General features: G+C 35.3%; 1 protein-coding gene across 2 annotated transcripts in view; it reads left to right on the top strand.

Annotated features, from left to right (window-relative positions):
* Positions 1-21,178, top strand: part of ATP9B (ATPase phospholipid transporting 9B (putative)) — a 167,117-nt gene extending 145,939 nt beyond the window's left edge. Inside the window, exons 16-30 of one of the 2 annotated variants that reach the window (XM_021385724.1) lie at positions 764-925; positions 2,372-2,464; positions 3,577-3,660; positions 4,186-4,356; positions 6,361-6,459; positions 8,838-8,927; positions 9,383-9,527; positions 9,866-9,930; positions 10,372-10,527; positions 10,672-10,736; positions 11,899-12,007; positions 15,587-15,644; positions 16,334-16,537; positions 18,685-18,717; positions 19,447-21,178. In XM_021385724.1, the coding sequence (XP_021241399.1) occupies positions 764-925; positions 2,372-2,464; positions 3,577-3,660; positions 4,186-4,356; positions 6,361-6,459; positions 8,838-8,927; positions 9,383-9,527; positions 9,866-9,930; positions 10,372-10,527; positions 10,672-10,736; positions 11,899-12,007; positions 15,587-15,644; positions 16,334-16,537; positions 18,685-18,717; positions 19,447-19,583 (1,671 nt within the window). In that variant the 3' untranslated portion in view covers positions 19,584-21,178. The remainder of the gene's footprint in view (positions 1-763; positions 926-2,371; positions 2,465-3,576; positions 3,661-4,185; positions 4,357-6,360; positions 6,460-8,837; positions 8,928-9,382; positions 9,528-9,865; positions 9,931-10,371; positions 10,528-10,671; positions 10,737-11,898; positions 12,008-15,586; positions 15,645-16,333; positions 16,538-18,684; positions 18,718-19,446) is intronic. The other variant, XM_021385725.1, reaches the window with a different exon arrangement.

Here is a 21,458-nt window from a genome sequence, read left to right as displayed (position 1 = left end):
AATGCATATGAAGCAAAGATGTGTCATTGAATTCCTCCATGCAGGAGAAAATGGCACCCACTGACATTCATTGATGCTTGCTGAATGTTTATGGAGATCAAACAGTGGATGTGAGCACAGTGAGGTGATGGGTGGTATGTTTCAGCAGTGCTGACAACAACGGGTCACCTCTGCTTGTGCAGATTTTTATGAGCACAACATGCAGGTTCTTGTTCGTAGCTGGTGAAAATGGACAACTAATGGTGGTGACTTTGTTGAAAAATAGTGTTTTGTAGGTGAGAATTTTTCTCTATCAGTGTTATTGTGCTTTTTGTATCAGTTGTAGTTTCCGTAGAAATAAATAGGAGGCAGTACTTTTGGTGTGACCTACCTATAATGAAGCTTTTCTGGGTTTGTAAAAGGAAATTTTACAAATACGTTCACGGGATGCAGAATTGTAAGTTAGGCTTCTATCTCATTTTATATAGTAAGAATTTTATTATTCTTCACACAAAAAGTAATAAAACAATGCAAGGGTATAAAGTAAGCTAAAAACTTGTAAGTTCCTTTGTTTATCCATATACAGATTGCAGTGTCAAAATATACATTCAGTTATATATCTCAAATAGTTTTATATGTAAATACTCCCAACATCTTCTACTTAGTGCCATCATTAGTACAGAAGTTTTATTCTGTTTAACAGCTCTTTAGCTTCAGCCTGATTTATATAACATTACTTAAACATGAAATGTCAATTACAAAACCTTTTTTCTTTTCTCTTTAGGTTGCTCTGGTGCAGTGGACAGAGAGTGTTGGTCTTACTCTAGTTAACAGGGATTTGACCTCCATGCAACTGAAGACCCCTGGTGGACACATTCTGACATACTATATTCTGCAGATATTCCCCTTCACTTCTGAGAGCAAGCGCATGGGAATCATAGTTCGGGTAATTTGGTGGCAGGCGGTTGTTTTTCATCTCTCCAAAGCTGTTTTTACTGAATGTTTATTTTGATATTTCTTAGTAGAAACTTGATCCTTCAAGGAATGCATTTCACAGGATTTTCAAATGGAAAGCATACATTTGACTAGGCAAGCAATTGTGTGAAATTCAGGCTGACCTGATGTTGCAGAGAGCCTTGTAAAGGACAAACTCATCTCTCACATGAGAACGTGTTAAGTTCAATAGTTTGTGCTTAAGCTCTGATCTTGCAAGTTATTGTTAAGCCTTCATTTTTAATTTTCAGTTTGCTGTTCTCATGCAAAATATGTTGCCTCTTCAAGAGATAAACTAGTGTGGGAAATTTGTTGCAGTAGTAATTAATCTTTCTTTGCTACTGCTGCTGCTTTTTCAGGCATGCATACACAGCTAAAACACCACAGGGTCTGAGTGTACCAAATACATGCTTAGTTGTCTGTTAGACGTCCAGGTGGGGATATAATAATGATTACTAAAACCTCAAATGCAAGGGAGCCACCACACCATGTAAAGGAAGGTTTAAACCTCTGCTCATATCAAGACACGTACGCACTATGTATTTCTGCCTCTCCCTGACTAAAAGCAGACAGGCAGAACAGCTTCAGACACTGGCTGCATGTTTACATTACTGCTACATCCTAGTTAACTACCTATCAAACTCATCCCATTCCATATTTGCTGATGGATGACAAACCAAGCATGCCATCAGCCTTGGGCAGAGATACTTCAGACAGCATGTGTGAGCTCAGTTCTGGAGAGAACTTGGAAAGTCTGTGTTTCATTAAATGACGTTGACACTATAAACCTGTTTAACAGTGTGTTAGACATGTTCAGAGATTCTATGAGAAGCCTGCAGATCAGGTGAATCTATTATTTCTGCAACAGACCATGCATCACAAACTCCTGATTCAGGTAATACTTGCCTGAAGTTGACTAAGCAATGAATGTTTAATCATTAAAAAATCTGTTACATGCATAACACCATTATTTGTTAATTTCCAATTATTTGAAAGTTACAGAGCAAACTTCCTGTTTTTAAATTAAGAATGAATGCCACCAAAGAAACAAATATTTCAGTAGTTAGAGTGGGCATAACAATGACATTTTAAAATTTAGGAAGAACAGGCATGTTATGGATGCTGAGAACCTGATATTCACATTGACTTCAGTTAGAAATGGTCTTATATGGGGAAGTAGGGAACATGCATCTCTATGGAATCAGAGAAGTTGTTGGAAACGATAAGTAAACTGCAAAGTAAAACTGAAACTGATAAGTAAAACTTATCCAACCCTTTGCAAGGTACTTTGTCTTTTTTAAATGATATTCTGTTGACTACTTTAGAAGACAGGTTGTTTGTATGTCATTTTTGGACTGTATAAACAGATCTTTTTTCTGTTTCTTCTGTAAAATTTTAGGATGAGTCTTCAGGAGAAATTACGTTTTACATGAAGGGTGCAGATGTTGCGATGTCCACTATTGTACAGTACAATGATTGGTTAGAAGAAGAGGTAAGAAATAGAGTCAAAATAAATTTTGACATATTTATATATTTTAAAAAAATCTAACTGAATGGCTTTTCAAGTTCAGTTACACATACCCTGGATGAGCTTTAATGGTTTAGTATTCTTTTGTATTCTTGCATAATGCATAGAGAAAAACAAAGTTAGTAGTCATAGAAGAACATGTTCATACTTATCATAAGAAAATTTGTTTTTCAATGACTGATCTTTCACATGAAACCAAATTACTTCTGAGAAGTATTTTCTTATAAATCTATTTATCCTGAAATAACCTTTTATAAATTCTACAGTGAAGAATGATTATGAATTATGAAATTTAATATGCAATGTAGGTAAACTGAAATGGCTTTTTACCATATTCCTTAAATCTAATATCAAATAGCTAGTGACCAAACTTCAAAACTAATTAGTATTTTTCACTGTGTCATTCTAGTAGGTACCAGTAATCATCTTACTTTGACCCTACATACAGACAATATGTTAATACAATGATTACACCATGTATGTTCATAATGGTATTGGCAATATGAATCAATATCTGCTGCAGGGCAGCTTGATTTATTCAGGGACATGAATAAATTAAACTCCCTGAAGACCTAGCAAAATGTCATAAAAATTACTTTTGGCGATAATGATGCACAATTAATCGTAAAATACTTGTTTAATTTATTTAGCTTTATGAGGTCAAATCAATACATGTTTAGCAATGGACAGCCTTGTTTTTCATTATGACATGCTATTCCATGGGTATTTTAATCTACAGACCTTTTTCTGACAAGAAGTGCATTTCTCTGAAAACAAAAATTTAGCTCTGTTGCATGCTTTAAAAACAGTTTTATTTTTAAAATTTCACCTACAAGAGATTTTCTTTAAGCTAGGAGAAAAAAAAATCTAATTGGCTTGCCAACAGTATACCACATTGGGAAAACTGAAGTGAAAATTCTTTATTCTTTTTGTGGTTTCTCCAAACTCATCTACTGTCTAAAGAAACATCAGTTTCTATGCTACGGATACATTCTGTTAGCATGTAGTCATATAGTGTGAACTACGAGCATGCAGTTACATATTTGCATAATTATTCTATCTTTTCATCCGTTTAGTGTGGTAATATGGCTCGAGAAGGGCTGCGTACTCTGGTTGTTGCCAAGAAGTCACTGACTGAAGAACAGTATCAAGATTTTGAGGTATGGAGAGATAAAATGATCGATATTATTAGCATAGCTCTTGTATTTTGCCCTATTTAGTTACTTCAAAGGGAAGATTCCTCTTTTTTATTCCATTAGTATAGAAGATGACTCATATTAAAAATGTCAGTATTTGAAGTATGACACACTACTATAGATTCATTAGTGATTGTTCAGTAGTTATATGCAGGATACTGTTTAAATTTATTATGTGACTGGATTATATTTCCCCTGAAGCCAGCATATTAATTCTGTGTGTTAGAATGACCAAACAATCTGCTTGTTCTCAAAGATCAGGGCAGCTTCAGTTCAGGTGCTGTGATGCCTGATTCATAATAGGTCTTCAGAGGGTTCTCTGAAGATGACTCATCAGAAAAACATGTTGAATTGACTTTTAACCTTGTTCTTTACTGAAGATGTTTAAATACAACTTTTTATTATAACCAATTGATAGACAGAATGTTTATTTCTTTTTCTTTTATGAGTCACAGCCAAGTCTAAGTGGTTTTGTGTTTGCACAAACAGAGTCGATATAACCAAGCAAAGTTAAGCATACATGATAGAAACTTGAAAGTTGCTGCTGTTGTGGAGAGCTTGGAGCGGGAAATGGAATTGCTGTGTCTCACTGGAGTAGAAGATCAACTGCAAGCAGATGTTAGACCTACTCTAGAGATGCTAAGAAATGCTGGAATAAAGGTAATAATGAATGTGAACTGCTGCCATATGGATTATCATTTACTAATGTGAGGGGCGTTATTTTTGCTTTGTTTTGGGGGGGGGGTTGAGGTTTTTTTGTGTGTGCTGTTTTTTTTTTTTTTTACGATACATGATTTATATTTGCCTACATTCAGGTTCATCCAAAGTAAGAAATAATGCGAAGTCCTAAGCACGTTCTGGGCATGAGATAGCGGAAACAAGTAGATATGGTGTGAAGCTCCCTTGTACCTCACAGGTTTCAAAGATCTTAAATGTAATTTTGTAGGAAAAACTACCAATAGAAAAATGTATGTGGCTCCCTGTCATTCTTCTGTTTTTCTACATAAAACTGTCTTTGCTGAAATTTATACTGAACAAGTTGGGCACAAAACTTACGTGATAATGTTTTCAGGCTTGGTGCTCGCAGAAAATTTCAGCAAAGATAAAAAGAGCAAACTGTTAGAACTACAGAAGAGCCCAGGCTCTTCTCAGGGATACCCAGTGAAAGCTAAAGAAGCAACACGCACAAATTGAAATACAGAATTTCCACTTCAACATAAAAATCAACCATTCTAATGTATGTGTGACCTACACCAGTGCAGATTTCCCAGAGATTTTGGTGGGTCTCCATGCTTGGAGAGGTTCAAAACTGTCTCAACACAGTCCCGAGCAGCTTTGTGTAGTTGAGCCAGCTTTGAGCAGGGAAGTTAGATTAGGTTATCACCAAAGATCCCTTCCCAAGTTAGCTGTTGTGTGTTTCTGTTTTCAATTAATCTCTGCTTCACAAAGCATTTGCTGACCTAGCAGATTTGCTGACAGATGTGCACAATTAGAAAAATGTGTGTTTGGACTAAAGCCTTGTGGTCACATCGCACTTCTGTAGTTCAGTGTGACTAGTGCAAAATACGTGAAGTACTACTACATACATTGTTTTCTTGTTTTCTCTTGATATTTCTTGTATATATCAGCAATTTTGACTGTTAGGCTGTATCTGTACCAGTGTGTCCTGCTGCTACAAATAGGTGCAGAACAGTGTGACAGTTTTTAGGGTATCTTATCAATGGAGTTCTGGGATTTCATATCCTTAAAATAGTTCTGACTTTAATCACAGCCCAAATTATAGTGAACTGGGAACACAACAGGAACTATAAATAGGTTCATAAAATTATACATTACTTGGTTACTAATGGAAAAACAGTAATGAGGATTTCATCCACTCACTGACCAATATGGCCACTAATGAAAATGATCTGCCTGAGATAAACAGGTTTAACAAACTTGCAACTGTTACCTTAGTATCTACATCAGCAGCTTAAATCATTATTCCTGCATGGCCTCATCTGTTTGGTGTAGGGCTAATGTTATTTCATACAGACATCCTTCAGTTTTGTTTGTGTTGTGGAGCTGAGGGAAAGAGCTGTCTCACAGTGAGAACAGATGCATCCTCAGCCTTATTCCTAAAACTTTAAGGAATGATTCCTCGCAATTCTGTGTGGTCTGTGGGCAGGATCTCTTTGGAATATTGGGACTATAGTTCTTCCTCTAGGATATGCCATCTGACAGCTTGGCTGTTGCTTGGTAGATTCTTACTAGGATCAGACAGTTGTCACATCATTTTGGTGAGCCACCTCCATAGTTCTTGCTTTAGTATTTGTCTGCATCCTCTGTCTTTCGACCAAGATAATATCAGGATGATAGGGAAAGGCGTTCATGCTTTCTCTGCTGTTTGACTGCCAGTGGGTTGCCACAATTTCCCCTTGTCTTCATGTAAATTGAGACATAAACTTTGTGTGAAGCAAAGGGGAATGGAAGCTGTTTAAAGACAAACTCTTCTTTATGAGTTACTGCAGTAAAAACTGTTCATTAATTTTAGTTAAAAAGTTTTACATTGGTATACACTAATCTCATGCAGTATCAAATGAAGGTTGGAGAGACATGTTAGTTAGATATGGACAACAGACACAAAAATATCCAACAAAATTAACTTTTACATTATTTTTGCAGATTTGGATGTTAACAGGAGATAAACTGGAGACAGCAACTTGCATTGCAAAAAGTTCTCACTTAGTGTCTAGGACTCAGGATATTCACATTTTCAGACCTGTAAGTATAGGTCCAGCTTTATTGTTGGATTCTTCAAAACATAGCTAATACCAGTATTGCTTTATTTGATTTGTATTGGCCACTTGTTACAAAACTGATTATTGTACTAAATGTCAGAGTAACAATCAATGGAGTAGTATTTCGTCTAGGCTGTTACTCAAGGATTTAGAATTACAAAGCATTGCTTCTGTTTAAGGGTGAATGATTCTGGATTTGCTGATATGCTACAAAAATATTTGTAGTCCTGTTTGGGTGACCCAGGTTTTACAAGCGTTTCACGCTCCTCACTTATAACAATGGATATAGTAAGTCACCTCTAAATGATTGAGAGAAGTCTGTGAGATGCTGAGCCAGTAGGGAGGTTTCTAGGAATTCAGGCAATCTGAATATGGTTCTGGCTTGTTCTAACATTTCCGTTAACAGCACTCTTCGGACTCGAGCAGACTTACTTTTGAATTAAGCTGCAATGCCACAATTTGAATCAAAATGGGACAATTGGAAGTTTTTGTCTGTTATGATTTCTCTAATAATTATTGCATTCTATTAGCACACTGCTTAAGATAATTGTTAAAAAAAGAAAACTGAATGTCTCTATACATTCTTGTTATATTTACATGGTGTCAACTCCACTGAACTCAAACAAAAATAAGGATTTTTCCAAACTTTGATGCTGTGCTATCTGACATAATGTCTGTGTTTGTTCTAAATGAACCACTTGCACCTACAGAAATAATTATATGAATATAATTTACATGTAAATGTAGTTTCTTATGAAGCATCAGAATGGCAAATTAGGCCCTGCAGACCACTATTTGCAATTAAATTATTAATGCTTCTGATAAAACTTCAGATCAATTTTTGTTGACCTTTCCACATTGTAACATTACAAATTAAGTCTTCCTAAACAAAATCTATTTAGTTTGAGTCAGATTTTTATTTTCATTACCTTGGCTAATAAGATCAGCATAAAACTGTATTAACTTAGAATACACGAAGTTTTAAATTAGTTGGAAAATAGATTAATGCAACATTATTTCTGTGGCTATGTTTGTTGCAAAGACAGAACTAGTGGATTAATTTAAGAAAATACTGAGCACTTTAACACTTTTATTTTACCTACAAATTAGTGAATAAATTATTTACTAATTTGGCTTCCCAAAAAGATGTATTTTTTCATGCTCTTTCTTTTTACTCAGTCTGTTTATTTTGTAATGAAATTAACTGGTATATTGTTCTAGAGATATTTTACAAAGAAAAAACACCTCTTGTTAGGTGAAAGGTAGAACTCATCAGTGTGTGCCAAGTGCTGACATCTCTGTAATGCAAAAAGATTATAGGGACCAGTGCAACGCTTGATTCCTAACAGTTTGCAGAATAGCATTTCATTGTAGGAAAGGAGGAAAAAAAATCTGGATTGGTCTATATGTATGGGTTGTTTCCAATTACATGCATTTTAATGTAACCCAAATTTTGTGTGGTTGAGCCCATCCAGGATGGGATGAAAAGTCTTTTGACTCTACTCATTCTGTGTAATAATGGGATTAAGACTTGCATACTTTAAATCTTTAGGTGAAGTGATGACAGAACCAAATTAGAGGCATAATCTGTGTTGGTTTTATTCTGTCTTCTAACTTTGTCCTTTGTGATAGCTGTAAAAGAAGTTGATAGTTTAATAAAAGAAAGAAAGGAAAAAAAACTCTCTTCAAAATCTTTTTATAGTTTAAATTTTTATGCTTTGTGTTCTAGCTCAAAACCTTCCAAAATCCATTTAGTAACCTTTGAACCATTTGGTCTGAGTATTTTTTGTTCATTTCACAGCTGGGCCTCTCTGGAACAATAGTCATGTAAATTAAAAAAAATAATCTATAATGTAATTATTTCAAACTTGACCATCTAGAAGTGCTGATGAGCATTCTTCTGTGGCTCTTGAACTCTGTCTACTTATGCAAACTGAAAGAACTACTAATGGGAACATGTTACATTATTCTAAGAATATATTTTAATGGCTAAAAAAAAGTCTCTCTTTTTTTTCTGATTTGGGAACTTTTGTTTCTTTGTCTGGTTTAACCAAGATGGAAAGATTCAGGTCAACTTGAAGTTAAAATATTTTAATTGTATTGATATTTTAGACCTGATCTACTTCTGTGAGGACACACATTTTCCTAGTTTGAGGATTACTTGTTTAGTCCATAAAGATTAGAAACTTGCAGCCACTCAGACACTGCATTAGGATAACATTTGTTGAAAACCAAAGCCTTTTAGGTATGACTTCTCAACACTTGGTTTGTTTAGGGAGTTGTGTTGGGGGAGGAGATTGTTATTTAAATTTTGTTTGCTCTAAAAAAAAAAATCTTTTGAGTAAGTGATTTTTATTAAAGGTTACTACTCGAGGAGAGGCTCACTTAGAACTAAATGCCTTTAGGAGGAAGCATGATTGTGCCTTGGTGATATCTGGGGACTCACTTGAGGTAAGAGTTTGGTTTCTGTCAGATTGTATTTATACTTCACGAATGTAAAATTAATGTGTTCCTAAAGTATATTGGTGGCTTCAAGCTCTTAAACTTTTTGCAGTATTTGACCATGTTGTAAGAGTTACTACTGTTTTTCACTGAGTAGTGATATAGAGTGAGATGTGATCAAATGTTGTTGTTTCTCTGGTCTCCTGTACAGTAACAGAATGAGATTTGTATACAGCATGCCATGGTACTGTTTCTTTGTTTAACTCAAAAGCATGTTATCTGTCTAAATGAAATGGTTGTCAGTTTAAAGTAATAGGTCGCATTTGGAAGAAAGCGGATCTTTCAGATATCTCTCCCAGAAAGTTATCATGCAAGCAAGAGGTCTTTATACTGTGTGTTTGTGTTAGAGCATATGTTGTATTATTTAATCTTTAAAATAAGTGTCAGTGTATTTTTTCCCTTAGGTTTGCCTGAAATATTATGAGCATGAATTTGTAGAGTTGGCTTGCCAGTGTCCTGCTGTAGTATGCTGCCGATGTTCTCCCACCCAAAAAGCCCATATTGTGAAACTGTTACAGCATCACACCGGAAAACGCACATGTGCAATAGGTAACGACACTGTCTTCCTTTGCAGTAGCTAAAATCTGTAATAAATTTACACAGTAGATGGCACCTTTGAGAAAGAATTCAAACAGAACTGAAAAGATGTCTTTATCAACTGCCAGGGATTTACATAGCTGTAGAAGGCATTTTCTTTCTGTGTTCCATGAGAAAGCTGTGTTTTTCATTTTTACTCCTCAGGGAAAAGTCTTGTTTGCTGAAGTCATTAATCATAATCCATAGGTTAACTGTAAGAATGTAAAGCTATAATAAGAAGTTTCTAAAATTTTGTAAGGTTGGGAGAGTGAGACCTCTGAAGAGCTGAATATTGCAGTGACATTTTTCAGGTGATGGAGGAAACGATGTCAGCATGATCCAAGCAGCTGACTGTGGAATTGGAATTGAAGGCAAGGTAATGTTACTAGTTTCATCATCAAGTATAACGTGATTCTTAGTTGGTAGTAAATTGAACATTTTCAATTAAAGTATGCTGTAAGGCGATAGAAAATGCTCATTCTTTGAGCCAATAATTTCTCTGCTTCCGTGTTCTCTGTCTTTTCTTTTTAAATATAAAAAGCAAGAAAAGCAGAACACACTACAGTTATTTTTGTGAATCTGTGCATTTACCTGAAAGATGCAAGTTAGGCCATTAAACACACTTGTTACAGGCACTGTATTTTTTTAAAAACACGCACCAAAAAACTGTATTTCGTGTCATGTTGCAGAATTGATTTCTGAAGCAATAGTAGCAAAATTTGTGATTTGTAAAATGAATTATGATTTAGAATTTTGACATTTGAAGCGTATGTTCTATGCAGGGTTTTATACTTGGAATATTTTTGTTTTGTTCTAGGAGGGAAAGCAAGCCTCCCTAGCAGCTGACTTTTCTATCACGCAGTTTAAACACATAGGTAGGCTGCTGATGGTACATGGTCGAAACAGTTACAAAAGATCAGCAGCACTTGGTCAATTTGTTATGCACCGAGGCCTTATTATTTCAACTATGCAGGTATTTAAAACTTTTTTCAGAAGTTAAAATCACTACATCTCTTTGAAATGTCAAAAAATCTTATGTAGTATTCTTTTTTCCTTATTGTAATGTTTCATATATAGAGAATTTTATTAAATATGTAATTATTCTCTTTTTTTGTAGGCTGTATTTTCATCAGTCTTCTATTTTGCATCTGTTCCCTTGTACCAAGGTTTCCTGATGGTAGGGTAAGTTCATACCGACAATTACAATATCTATTAATAATTACAGCCAACTAACTTGTTGAATAGCATCCTGTAGTTTGATGTCTGCCCCATTTTTCATACATTTATCATTGATATGCTAACAAGACTTGGAATGAGCCTATGAAAGAAAATTCAAACTAGTTTGGACGTTGAATTATATACGCTATATGAGGTGGGGAAGTTCTCTGAAGACAGAAATCTGCATAGCTTTAGAAGATATCATATAGTATTTCTGACGTTCAAAGTAAAAACAATGGAGGAAATCTGAAAAACCAGTTTCAGCTGTTATACAAATTGCTATACAAGCCTCAGTGACAGTTACAGATTCATTTGTTAAAAATGGAGCTGAAGCTAGTGACTATGAAATTTCCTCTGTAAGTTCATTAAGTAAGTCTGGTACATAGGTTTTCTTTCTAAATCATGTATGTAGAATTAGGAGCACGCTGATCATGTTGCAAAGGCTGCTTTAGAGATGTACCCCCCAGAATTATTCAGCTGAGAGATATATACATGTATTCATGTTTGTCCGTTTTCTCTGCCCCTTATGTCCTAAGAGCTCCTTTTTATGCTTCTTTTTTTACTTTATTTAAACAGTAGTAACTCAAATCATAGCCAAATCAAGGTCTGATTTCACCAAACACTGCACAGGCAAACTGTAAACCTCTCCAAAATGATTGTAAATAGTTATGCTAAATCCTTTTGAAAGTTCATGACTAATGTGTGCGTAAAATCCAAAGCCACTTTCTTAGCTGGTAAGACTTTGGTTCATCCACCTATTTTACTGTGATGTCAGAAACACAGCACTTGTTTTTTCTTTAGTTTTCATGCCATCTTCTGTTGAATTCAAATGCCAGATCTTTGAACTGGTTATCAAAAGCAGAAGCACAGTGTAACAGGCAATAAATTTGGGGTGACATATATGCAGGGGAAAAAGACGACTTTTTTTTTCATATAAAGTCTCTTTACTTCTGCCAAATGGCTGCTCTCAGAATCCAAAGACCAGGTTACATTTGTGAAGCTGCATTGGTAAGCCGGCTCAGTGATAACCAGTTTAACTTCGCTCATGTTAAAAGAGTAGTTGAACTCAATATATTAGTTTAAAATCATGATACAAAAAAGTTCGTTTGTGCTTTCCTTTCCATAGGTATGCAACCATATATACTATGTTTCCAGTATTCTCTCTAGTGTTGGATCAGGATGTCAAGCCAGAAATGGCACTGCTATATCCAGAACTTTATAAGGATCTCACAAAGGTATGAATGTTCTCAGTGCTGAAATATGAAGAACTATTGAAATTGCTGGTGTGAAAAACTCTGAATTCTTAGAATCATTTTTGTAAGGTATTCCATGCAAGGTAAATGTGTAATTAATGTAATGCAGGCTTCTGTGCTACAGAAGTAATCCACGGTCCCAAATGTTCCACGAGGTTTTGTTAATAGATTTCTTAGTCACCAGACTTTGGACTGAAATAATTCAATCATAAAGGTGTATTGATATAAAAGTTGCTTTTAGCCTGATCCTAGCAGCTCTGATAGGGAGCTATTCGTGGTTACTTTTTCACAGTTCCTTCTTCCGTTTTAACTAAGAGATTTAATTTATGGATTAATTTTTTCCTAGCTTCCGAAAATTATTACTGATCTCTCCAAAAGCTGACTTTCTTTAAATAACAGATGTTGATGATTGAAATGTCTTAGCTGAATCATCTGTATTTACTACTTACTGCAAGAAAGACAAAGAGGCCATGGAGCATGTTCAGAAAAGGGCAACCAAGCTGGTGAGGAAATTGGAGCATAAGTCTTATGAGGAACAGCTGAAGGAACTGAGATTCTTTAGTCCAGAGAAGAGGAACCTCAGAGGAGACCTTATTTCCTTCAACAACTACCTGAAAAGAGATTGTGGCGAGATGGGGGTCAGCCTCTTCTTGTGGGTAACTAGCAATATGACAAGAGGGAATGGCCTCAAGTTGCACCAGGGGAGGATTCAGACGGGATATTAGGGAAAACTTATCCTCCAAAAGAATGGTCCGGCACTGGAATGGGCTGCCAGGAGGTGGTTGAGTCACTGTCCCTGGAGTTTACTTAAGAAAGGTGTAGATGTGGTACTGAGGAGCATGGTTTAGTGGGCAATATTGGTGTTAAGTGGACAGTTGGGCTAGATGATCTTAGAGAGCTTTTCCAAACTTAATAATTCTGTGATTCTATACTTTCTGTTTCCTTACATACATCTGCAAATAATAGAAAGGTATTGTTTCTTTACCCACAAATGTGAATTAAATCAGAAGACTGTTTTCTTAAGTTTTCTTCTGAAAAGTACTCCAGCTCCATCTTGAACTGTTTGCCAGAAGAGTTATGATGCCAGGCAGAAGCAAGAAGAATCTTCTTCTAAGGACAGTGTATTCTTCAAAGACGTGTCTAAGATTTCCAAAGTAGCTTAATCTTAGAGTTGACACTTTTGCAGATCCTTTGTCATTTGAATTGTATTAAATTAGCTATTAGCTATGTTAGTCTATGACAATTTTTTCTCTTCTATTTGGAGATGTTGATTATCTCTTCTTCAGTATCTTTTAAGTTTCTTTGAGATAGCAGATTCTATCTCCAGAAGGTATATCTCACAGATCCTAAAGCTGCATCATCCTTGTCTCTAAGTTGGAGAGATGGATTTGATAGATAGAGGGACCACTCAGTAAATAAGAAATTGGCTGGATGGCTGCTCTCAAAAAGTTGCAGCCAACTGCCTGAAGTTGAGATGAAGACTAATGGCGAGTGGTTTCCCTCAGGGTCTGCATTAGGACCAGTATTGTTTAACATCTTCGTTGGCGACGTGAGCAGTGGGATTGAGTGCACACTCAGTAAATTTGTGGATGACACCAAGCTGAGTGGTGTGGTCAACAAGCTGAAGGGAAGGGATATGATCCAGATGGACCTGGACAGGGTTGAGAGGTGGGCCTATACGAACTTCATACAGTTCAACAAGACTGAGTGCAAAGTCCTGCACCCATGTCAGAGCAAACTCAGACATGAATACAGGCTGGGTGATGGGTAGATTGAGAGCAGCAGATTGAGAGTGGTGGATTAAAAACTAAATATGAATCAGCAGTGTGTTCTTGCAGTCCAGAAAGCCAACCATATCATGGGCTGCATAAAAGGAGTGTAACTAGCAGGTTGAGGGAGGTGATTGTCCCCATCTATACTGCTCTCATGAGACCCCACTTGAAGATCTGCATTCAGCTCTGGAGCCTCCAGCATAAGATGGACATGGCCCTGTTGGATTGGATACTGAGAAGGCCATGGGTATGATCAGAGGGCTGGAGTACCTCTCCTACAGTGAAAGGCTGAGAGAGTTGGCGTTGTTCAGTCTAAAGAAGAGAAGCGCATGGGGAGAATTTATAGAGACCTTTCAGTGCTTAAAGAGGACTTACAAGGAGGACAAGGAGAGAGTCCTTACTGCGGATTGTAATGATAGGACAAGGGGTAATGTCTTTAAACTAAAAGAGGGTGGGTTTAAATTAGTTATTAGGAAGAAATTCTTCATTACAGTGGTGATGAGGCATGGGAACGGGTTGCCCAGAGAAGGTGTGAATGCCCCATCCCTGGAGGTGTTCAAGTCCAGGTTGGTTGGGGCTTTGGGCAACCTGACCTAGTGGGAGCTGTCCCTGCCCTTGGCGGGGGGGGGGGTGCAACCCCCTTCCAACTCAAACCGTTCTGTGATTCTGTGAGGGCTGACTACTTTCATCTGAAAATTATTTGTTGCCTTTTGAGTAGCATTTGCTATAGTCTCAGAAGTGACATACATATTCCTAGTTTCATAAAGTTGAATCAAAACTCAAGCTTATTCTTACTTTATAAATCTCAGTAATTGGGAGCTATGGTCTACAGTGGAAACAGTGCCCAGTACTGAAAGGAAAATGAGTAGACACTCAAAGGAAAAGAAAACCAGACAAAACGACAACAAAAAAGAGTACTTATTTTTGCTTGAAATTTTTCTGTATGTTTGTCACCAGTAGACTGTATACAGAGGTATGGAAATGCCTTTAGCACCTTCCTATGAATTCTGTGTATCCAAGAAAATATTTTAGCCTGTATTGAAACAATATCAAATGAATTAATCAGATTCTACAGCAGTGAAGCACTTAAATTTCTCTGTAAAGTGCTGATTCTTGTGTATCCTAGAATGATCTATTCTTCTGTGGTAAAATGGCTAACTGCTTGTCGTCTTTAACTCTGCAGTCTTAATGTATTTCATCAATACTCATAGAATGCAAGAGTCATGAACATGTGCAGCTTTTATTGTTTGATTTATGCATATGATTCAAACTAACTTTTACTATCACAAGAAGATTAAAAATATATTTGGTCATTGGTGCTTGCATAAAACTTGTAGTAGTGGTCATGCTTATGCTGTGACTGAAAATAGTTTATCCAACATGGAGAAGTGACTTGTAACTATGGTTTTCTTGAGGTTTAGGTCAGTAGGTGCAGAATGTTATTTTTCTTGAACAATACTTTTGAAATAAGACATAAAAACACTAAAAAGTGTATAATATGACTGTTATTATTCTCCTCAAAACTAACCATGGCATAACAAGCCAAAGTGTGTATTTGTTATTTAAGATCTTAACTGTCCTTCCCCCAGATTTTGACTGCATGCAATTTCTATGGACATTTGCAATGAACAATCATAAAAACAAGCAGAAGCTTTTTAGCTTGTATCTCTTCAAAGACTGCTTATTATACTTGTAAAATGTCTCTGGAGTGCTTAACTATTAAAATATGTGAATTTAGTAGGTTTTTTTTTAAGTAGCGTTTAACTGTCCTCTCACTTCTTTCCCTTAGGGAAGATCTTTGTCATTTAAGACCTTTCTCATCTGGGTTTTAATCAGTATTTACCAAGGTAGGAGAGAGTCGTGAATTTACTGAACTGAGAATTTTTTGTCTGCTATTAACAGTATAGTTTTTCAGGAGCAGGTTAAATTCCCAAAGCTTAACATTTCATCAGCAGTTGTATATATTGCTTTCTGTTTATCTTCTAAATCGAGATTCCTGTAGTGTGCCAGGCCTATGGGTTGGCATGGATTGTTATTTTTATTGATGCACGTCGTCTAAAAAAGGACGTGATTTTAATTAAGTACTAATCCAGAAAAATTTCAGTGTAAAAATTTCACACTAGTTTTCTTTCATGGAATGACAGAAGTACTGTTGAAAAAATCTGAATTATGTAATCAGTTAAAAGTAATTACGCTTTCAGTAATCTCTCATTTATTATTTTGTCATTTAGACAAAATCAGTTTAATTTGTAGTTCATCAGATATATTGCTCAAAAAGGTATTTAATTTTTGAGCAGTTTTATTTCTTCACTGCTTTCTTTTGGTGGTTTTATTTCATGTGCAAAAAGTACGTGAATAAAAAAAATCACGTCTGTTTTTTACAACGATTAATGTTACCTTATATTTAAACAAAAAATGAAACAACAACAAAAAAAGCACTGAGCAAACTTTCCTAATAAGCAATAAAATGTTCAGTGTGCAGCTGTACTAAAATTTCATTGTGGAGTGTTTTATTAAATTTGTTTGCCTTTCCTAGGTGGTATTCTGATGTATGGAGCCCTGCTGCTTTTTGAATCTGAATTTGTACATGTTGTTGCCATTTCTTTCACTGCCCTTATCTTGACTGAGCTCTTGATGGTTGCACTGACCATACGAACATGGCACTGGTTAATGGTGGTGGCTGAATTTCTCAGTCTTGGCTGCTATGTGGCCTCTCTTGCATTTCTAAATGAATACTTTGGTAAGTAATAGTATTTTAGCAAGGAACTGCGCTTTATAACAAAATTTTTGAAGTGTTTTTTTCTCGTTTTTGTTAGGAGTGATGTTGTGCTTTATGAAATAGAGCTTTCTCCATAAGAAATACTGGTTAAAATTGGATTTAATTCATGTTGTTTTAAAATATTCTCCTGCCTTGTTGACCTGAGCTTTGATTATTATTTTTCTTGGTAATATGATTTATCTGGGTGATAAACTTTAGTCAAACCACACATGCCTTTCCCCTCCTTGTACTCATCTTCCAGTGACAATCCAAGCTGCTCATCTTAAATTGGCTTTGAGATTTCTACTATTGAAATGGATATGTCTTGATAAAATCAGAATCTTTCACCAACCTGGTGATTTTTATATCGCATTACCCCTAGGCCAAGAGCTGAAGCGTAGCCAAACTGGAAAGTTTATAAATACAGGCTAAAATAGAGGCAGAAAGTTATTGATATTTTACATAAAAATCAGTCTATTTCATAATTATGATAAGATTATGTATAACTTACTTTGTTTTAAAGTACAGTATGCCACGCTGTGTCTTACAGTTCTCATTATTCATAATTCACAAGATAAAAGGAGAGAACTGTAGATCTTAACAGTCCAAGGATCTGAGAATCACAATAATACATATTTCTTTTTATATCATATTGTCTTTCATTAAAAAAAAATTATCTTGGTCTTAGTGTGATTTTACAGATGTAAATTGTAGAAATAAATAAAATAATTGTTATTATACCCCAGTATAGGGGTAGCATCAAGCTCTGTTTTGTAAGAGAAGATGAGTAAGAAGTTCTGTTCTTGTTACTTCTTGTAGCAGAATTAAGTGTGCTATGCAGTAGTTTCTAGTAATTGCAAAGTTCTGCTTTCACTCCCTGATGTCCCAAGTGTTCAACACTAGGGTGGTGTAATCACATTATTCTTTTTTAATCGCTAAATGCTTTGCCACGTGTCTCAAGTGGTCTGTTAAGAGTCAGATTTTAATATTACACACTATTTCAGGTTTTCCAGAGAACCTTTTTCATTTCTCTGACGCTAATACACAGACTCTTTAATAGAGATTGTTGGGTTGATTCCAGAGTCTGCCCAGCCAGTTGGCAAGAACATACCAAGTACTAGCTCTTTCGTCCAATCTTCCAGGAACTTATAAACCAAAATTTGCTGCTTTTCCTTTTTAAATCATCCATGTTGATAGCAGAAAGCCTTTCCATTCTTTGTAGGTATTCCTCAGTGAGAAACTCTTCTAGGTGGTGTTCATAAATGTGCTTAAAAAAATAGGGACTTTGTTTATGGTAAACCCTTCTGTAAAGGGGAGTACTTTACTCTCCCTGTGTTTGCTGGCCAAGTGTAACCAACTAAGTAAATGTTAGAATAGCTTCTTGTACCCTGTGGTCTTAGCTTTTGTATTTTTCTTCTTCACTGAAGAACATTTTGAAGATACTGAAAAGGTTGCAATTTCGTGAGCTCTTGTAGAGATGTATTTTACTGTGTCATCATTTTACTGTGACAAGGTGACAAGTATGACAACGTGCTCAAAATTTGGAAAACTACAAGGCTTGATTCTGCTCCAGAGATCCGAGTCCTGGAAGTAACTCAGTTTTTAGGTTTCTGAATTAACTGCATTCAGTGACTTCATTGGGCGTGTCTCAATGATATGGGCTTTTAGTCTGTCTAAGCAGGCTTAGGCTAAAACAACATATCAAAATTATACACTGAAATCTAATATAGAAAGTGTTCTAAATGAGCAGAGTTGGAGCATTAAAGCATTTCTTTTGCTGCATCTTTTTGAAATTAATTTTCATTCACATTTAAAACAGCTCTAATCAAGTGGCTTATACATTTAATTATGCTTTGGAAACAACTCAGGAAAAATGTAAGAAAACTGCCTAATTACTTACAGCCTCAAAACATAACCAAATGAATCTATTTTCAATTTTTTTTAATTGCTGTTTAAAGCCTTCTGATTGTCATGTGAAAAGCAGTAATATTCCAGTTAATGCTACTAACATCTTTTTCATTTCCTTTTTTTTTTTTGTAGCTAGTCTTTTTGTCTGATATTTTTTCACATAACTTCTGTATTTTCTGTAAAACTATCCTTTCATTTTCGTTCTCACCCTTGTGTGACAGGTATAGGCAGAGTGTCTTTTGGAGCTTTCTTAGGTAGGTGAAGTTTAACTTTTCTGGAAGACAACTTGCGGGGTGGGGGGGGCTGTGGAGGGAGGTACTCAGGGTGTTTTCTGTGATTCTTAAGTACAACCTGACCATACAACCTGAAATAATGATCAAAGATTTCAGTAGCAAGTGTAGGATGTCACCATTCTTGTTATGTTTGTCACAGAAAGTAGCTTTTGACTGTGACTTGTGGCAGTGCAATCACATTGCTTTCTCTTTACATTTTTGGGCTATGAATTAATTTCTAAAGTTTTAAGACTCATTTGGCCTAGTTGTTGTGCCTGTTTCAGAGAAAAATAATCTGAATATGGAATAAAGCATCCAAGAAAATTAGCAGAATTTCTGGTTGGGAAATTATATTATAGTAGGTATGAGTAGTTTGTAGGAGTAGAAAAACAAGGGTAAACTGGCTTAACCTTTAACATGAGAAACTTTTGGTACTAAACCAAGATCCTGGTTCCCCTAAAATCACCTTGTGCTACAGAACCGTGTAAGGAGCATAAAGGAACTCTGAAGCTTTCATTTAAAGAAAATAATTGGCAAAAATGAAATGTTGAGCTTAACTTCGTCTCTGTGTTGGTTTTTTTCTTAATTTGCCTGTTCTTAATTTGTTCTAATTTGCATAAGCAAGCCTTTAAGAGAGTTTGATTGACTTTGCGCTATGAAAGTTCCAGCTTCCGTGTTATCATTATTAATTTTTCCTCTTTATTTCTGCAGATGTTGCCTTTATCACAACTGTGACCTTCCTGTGGAAAGTGTCAGCAATCACTGTTGTAAGCTGTCTTCCACTTTACATTCTTAAGTACTTGAAGCGCAAATTTTCTCCTCCAAGTTACTCCAAGCTTACCTCGTAAGAGTAAATATATTCCTATGTTTTTTTCACTCACACCAGTCTTCAAATCATACATTCGCCATGCTTTAGTGTCTATGAATTTATGTTGGACTACAGAAACTAAGAAATAAAAATCAAAAGCGATCAAGTGAATAGAGCACAAATAGAAGAGGAAACATCTGACAGGTACACAACACAGAAGTACACTGACAAGACTATCAGAAATAACCTTTTTTTTTTAAGTACTGATTATAAAATAAAACAACTGAATGAATTCTGTTTTGACAATGCTTCCGAATTATTTCATTGCTACTGTAAAGGATTTTTTCCTACTATACTAATCTTCTGCAAGTTGAATTGAAAGATTCAGTGATTACAAAATTTCCTAATTTTCCTTTAATATTTATATGTGGACAAACTCATTTCTCCATACTTGCTATACCAAACGTAATACCTGTAAATGCCATTGTCTGTATTAGCAGCTAAATATTATTCCTCATCAAACATTGATAAATATGCACTATTTCAATTATGTACAGATGTCTGCGTAGCACAGTGTTATTTTAGGAGCTGTTGTCCTTCTCTGTACTCTTTATTTCTGGCACCAGTAAATATTACAGATCTGTGATATTGACAGCAGTTCTTTAAATGCACATTAAAAACCAGATTGCACAAAAACTGTTGTTTAGAAAACTAAATGATAAATTCTGTATATCATTCCACTGTACCTGTTGATCTATACAGATAAAAACAACATTGCTGCTCCATAAATATGTTTTAAAATCTTTATTCATTTTGTATTTGTAAAGCTGCAAATAGTGTCAAAGTACATTTCTATATATGAAAAGTCCAGTAAACCTTGTATTAGCTAATATATTTAAATTGCCTTGTAATCTGTTTACTTGGGTTACTCAGGTAAAAATGAAACAAGATGAACACACAAACATTGTGGTAGGAAAATGTCATCTTCCAAGTTGTAAATGTTACGTTTTTATAACTCAGTTTGAGTGCAATCTTGTTTTAAAAAAAAATCAAAATTTTTTGCATGTTATAAACTATCAGTTGTATATCTTTGCTGAGTTACGACATTTTACAGCAGCTGAAGATTTGTTCCAGAAACTTACTACTTACTCTGATAAAATCTGAAGGGTCCAAATGTTCCGTGCTGTGCTGGAAAGTAGGATGTATTATTTTAGTTTCCTATTGTGATATAATTTTTCATTCTCAAGAAGTACATATAACAAATTTGGCATAGTGTCATAATGAATGGAGAGGATTAGTATAATTACCCGTGCTTTATTTATTAAATATTGGTGTTGGTTTTTTTAAAACACTTAATATTTGTCATTTTCATGTCTGACTCTATGCCTTTACAACATAATTCCTTGCTTAATACCTTATAATTTGTCCCTTGTACTGTTATAATATTGGATAAGTAATATCTAAGTAATAAATCTACTTCCTGGGAGAGCAAAAGGGATTGCTGCAGAGATATTTGGACTACACTCCATTAATTTTGTTTCGAAAGTTTTTCTAAGTAGTTCTTTACCTGCTTTTTTTAATTTATTTTCATTCCTCATTAAAAAAGCAATAAAGCCTAATTTTTAATAAATAGTATTAATAGTATATGTATTAAATTATTGAGGTAGTGATTCTTTTAATTGCACAACACTGCAGAGCAGTTTGCTCTATCCCTCTATACACTCACTTCTATAAAAGCTCCACGAGATGTCACTGTTCTCACATCCTAGCAGAAGCCATTCTTCATTTTATGCTGTTTTGGAAAGATACTCTTGGTTAATAGTTTTAGTTTAGTCCCGTGGTCTTTTTTGTTGCTGATTTAATTTTCTGGTTTTTTTTCCCCAATAAGTGGTAATTTCTTTGAACTTTGAAAATT

The sequence above is a fragment of the Numida meleagris genome, chromosome 2 (assembly GCF_002078875.1).
Source record: "Numida meleagris isolate 19003 breed g44 Domestic line chromosome 2, NumMel1.0, whole genome shotgun sequence".
Classification (NCBI taxonomy): Eukaryota; Metazoa; Chordata; class Aves; order Galliformes; family Numididae; genus Numida; species Numida meleagris.
This window is presented reverse-complemented; position numbering and strand designations above follow the sequence as displayed.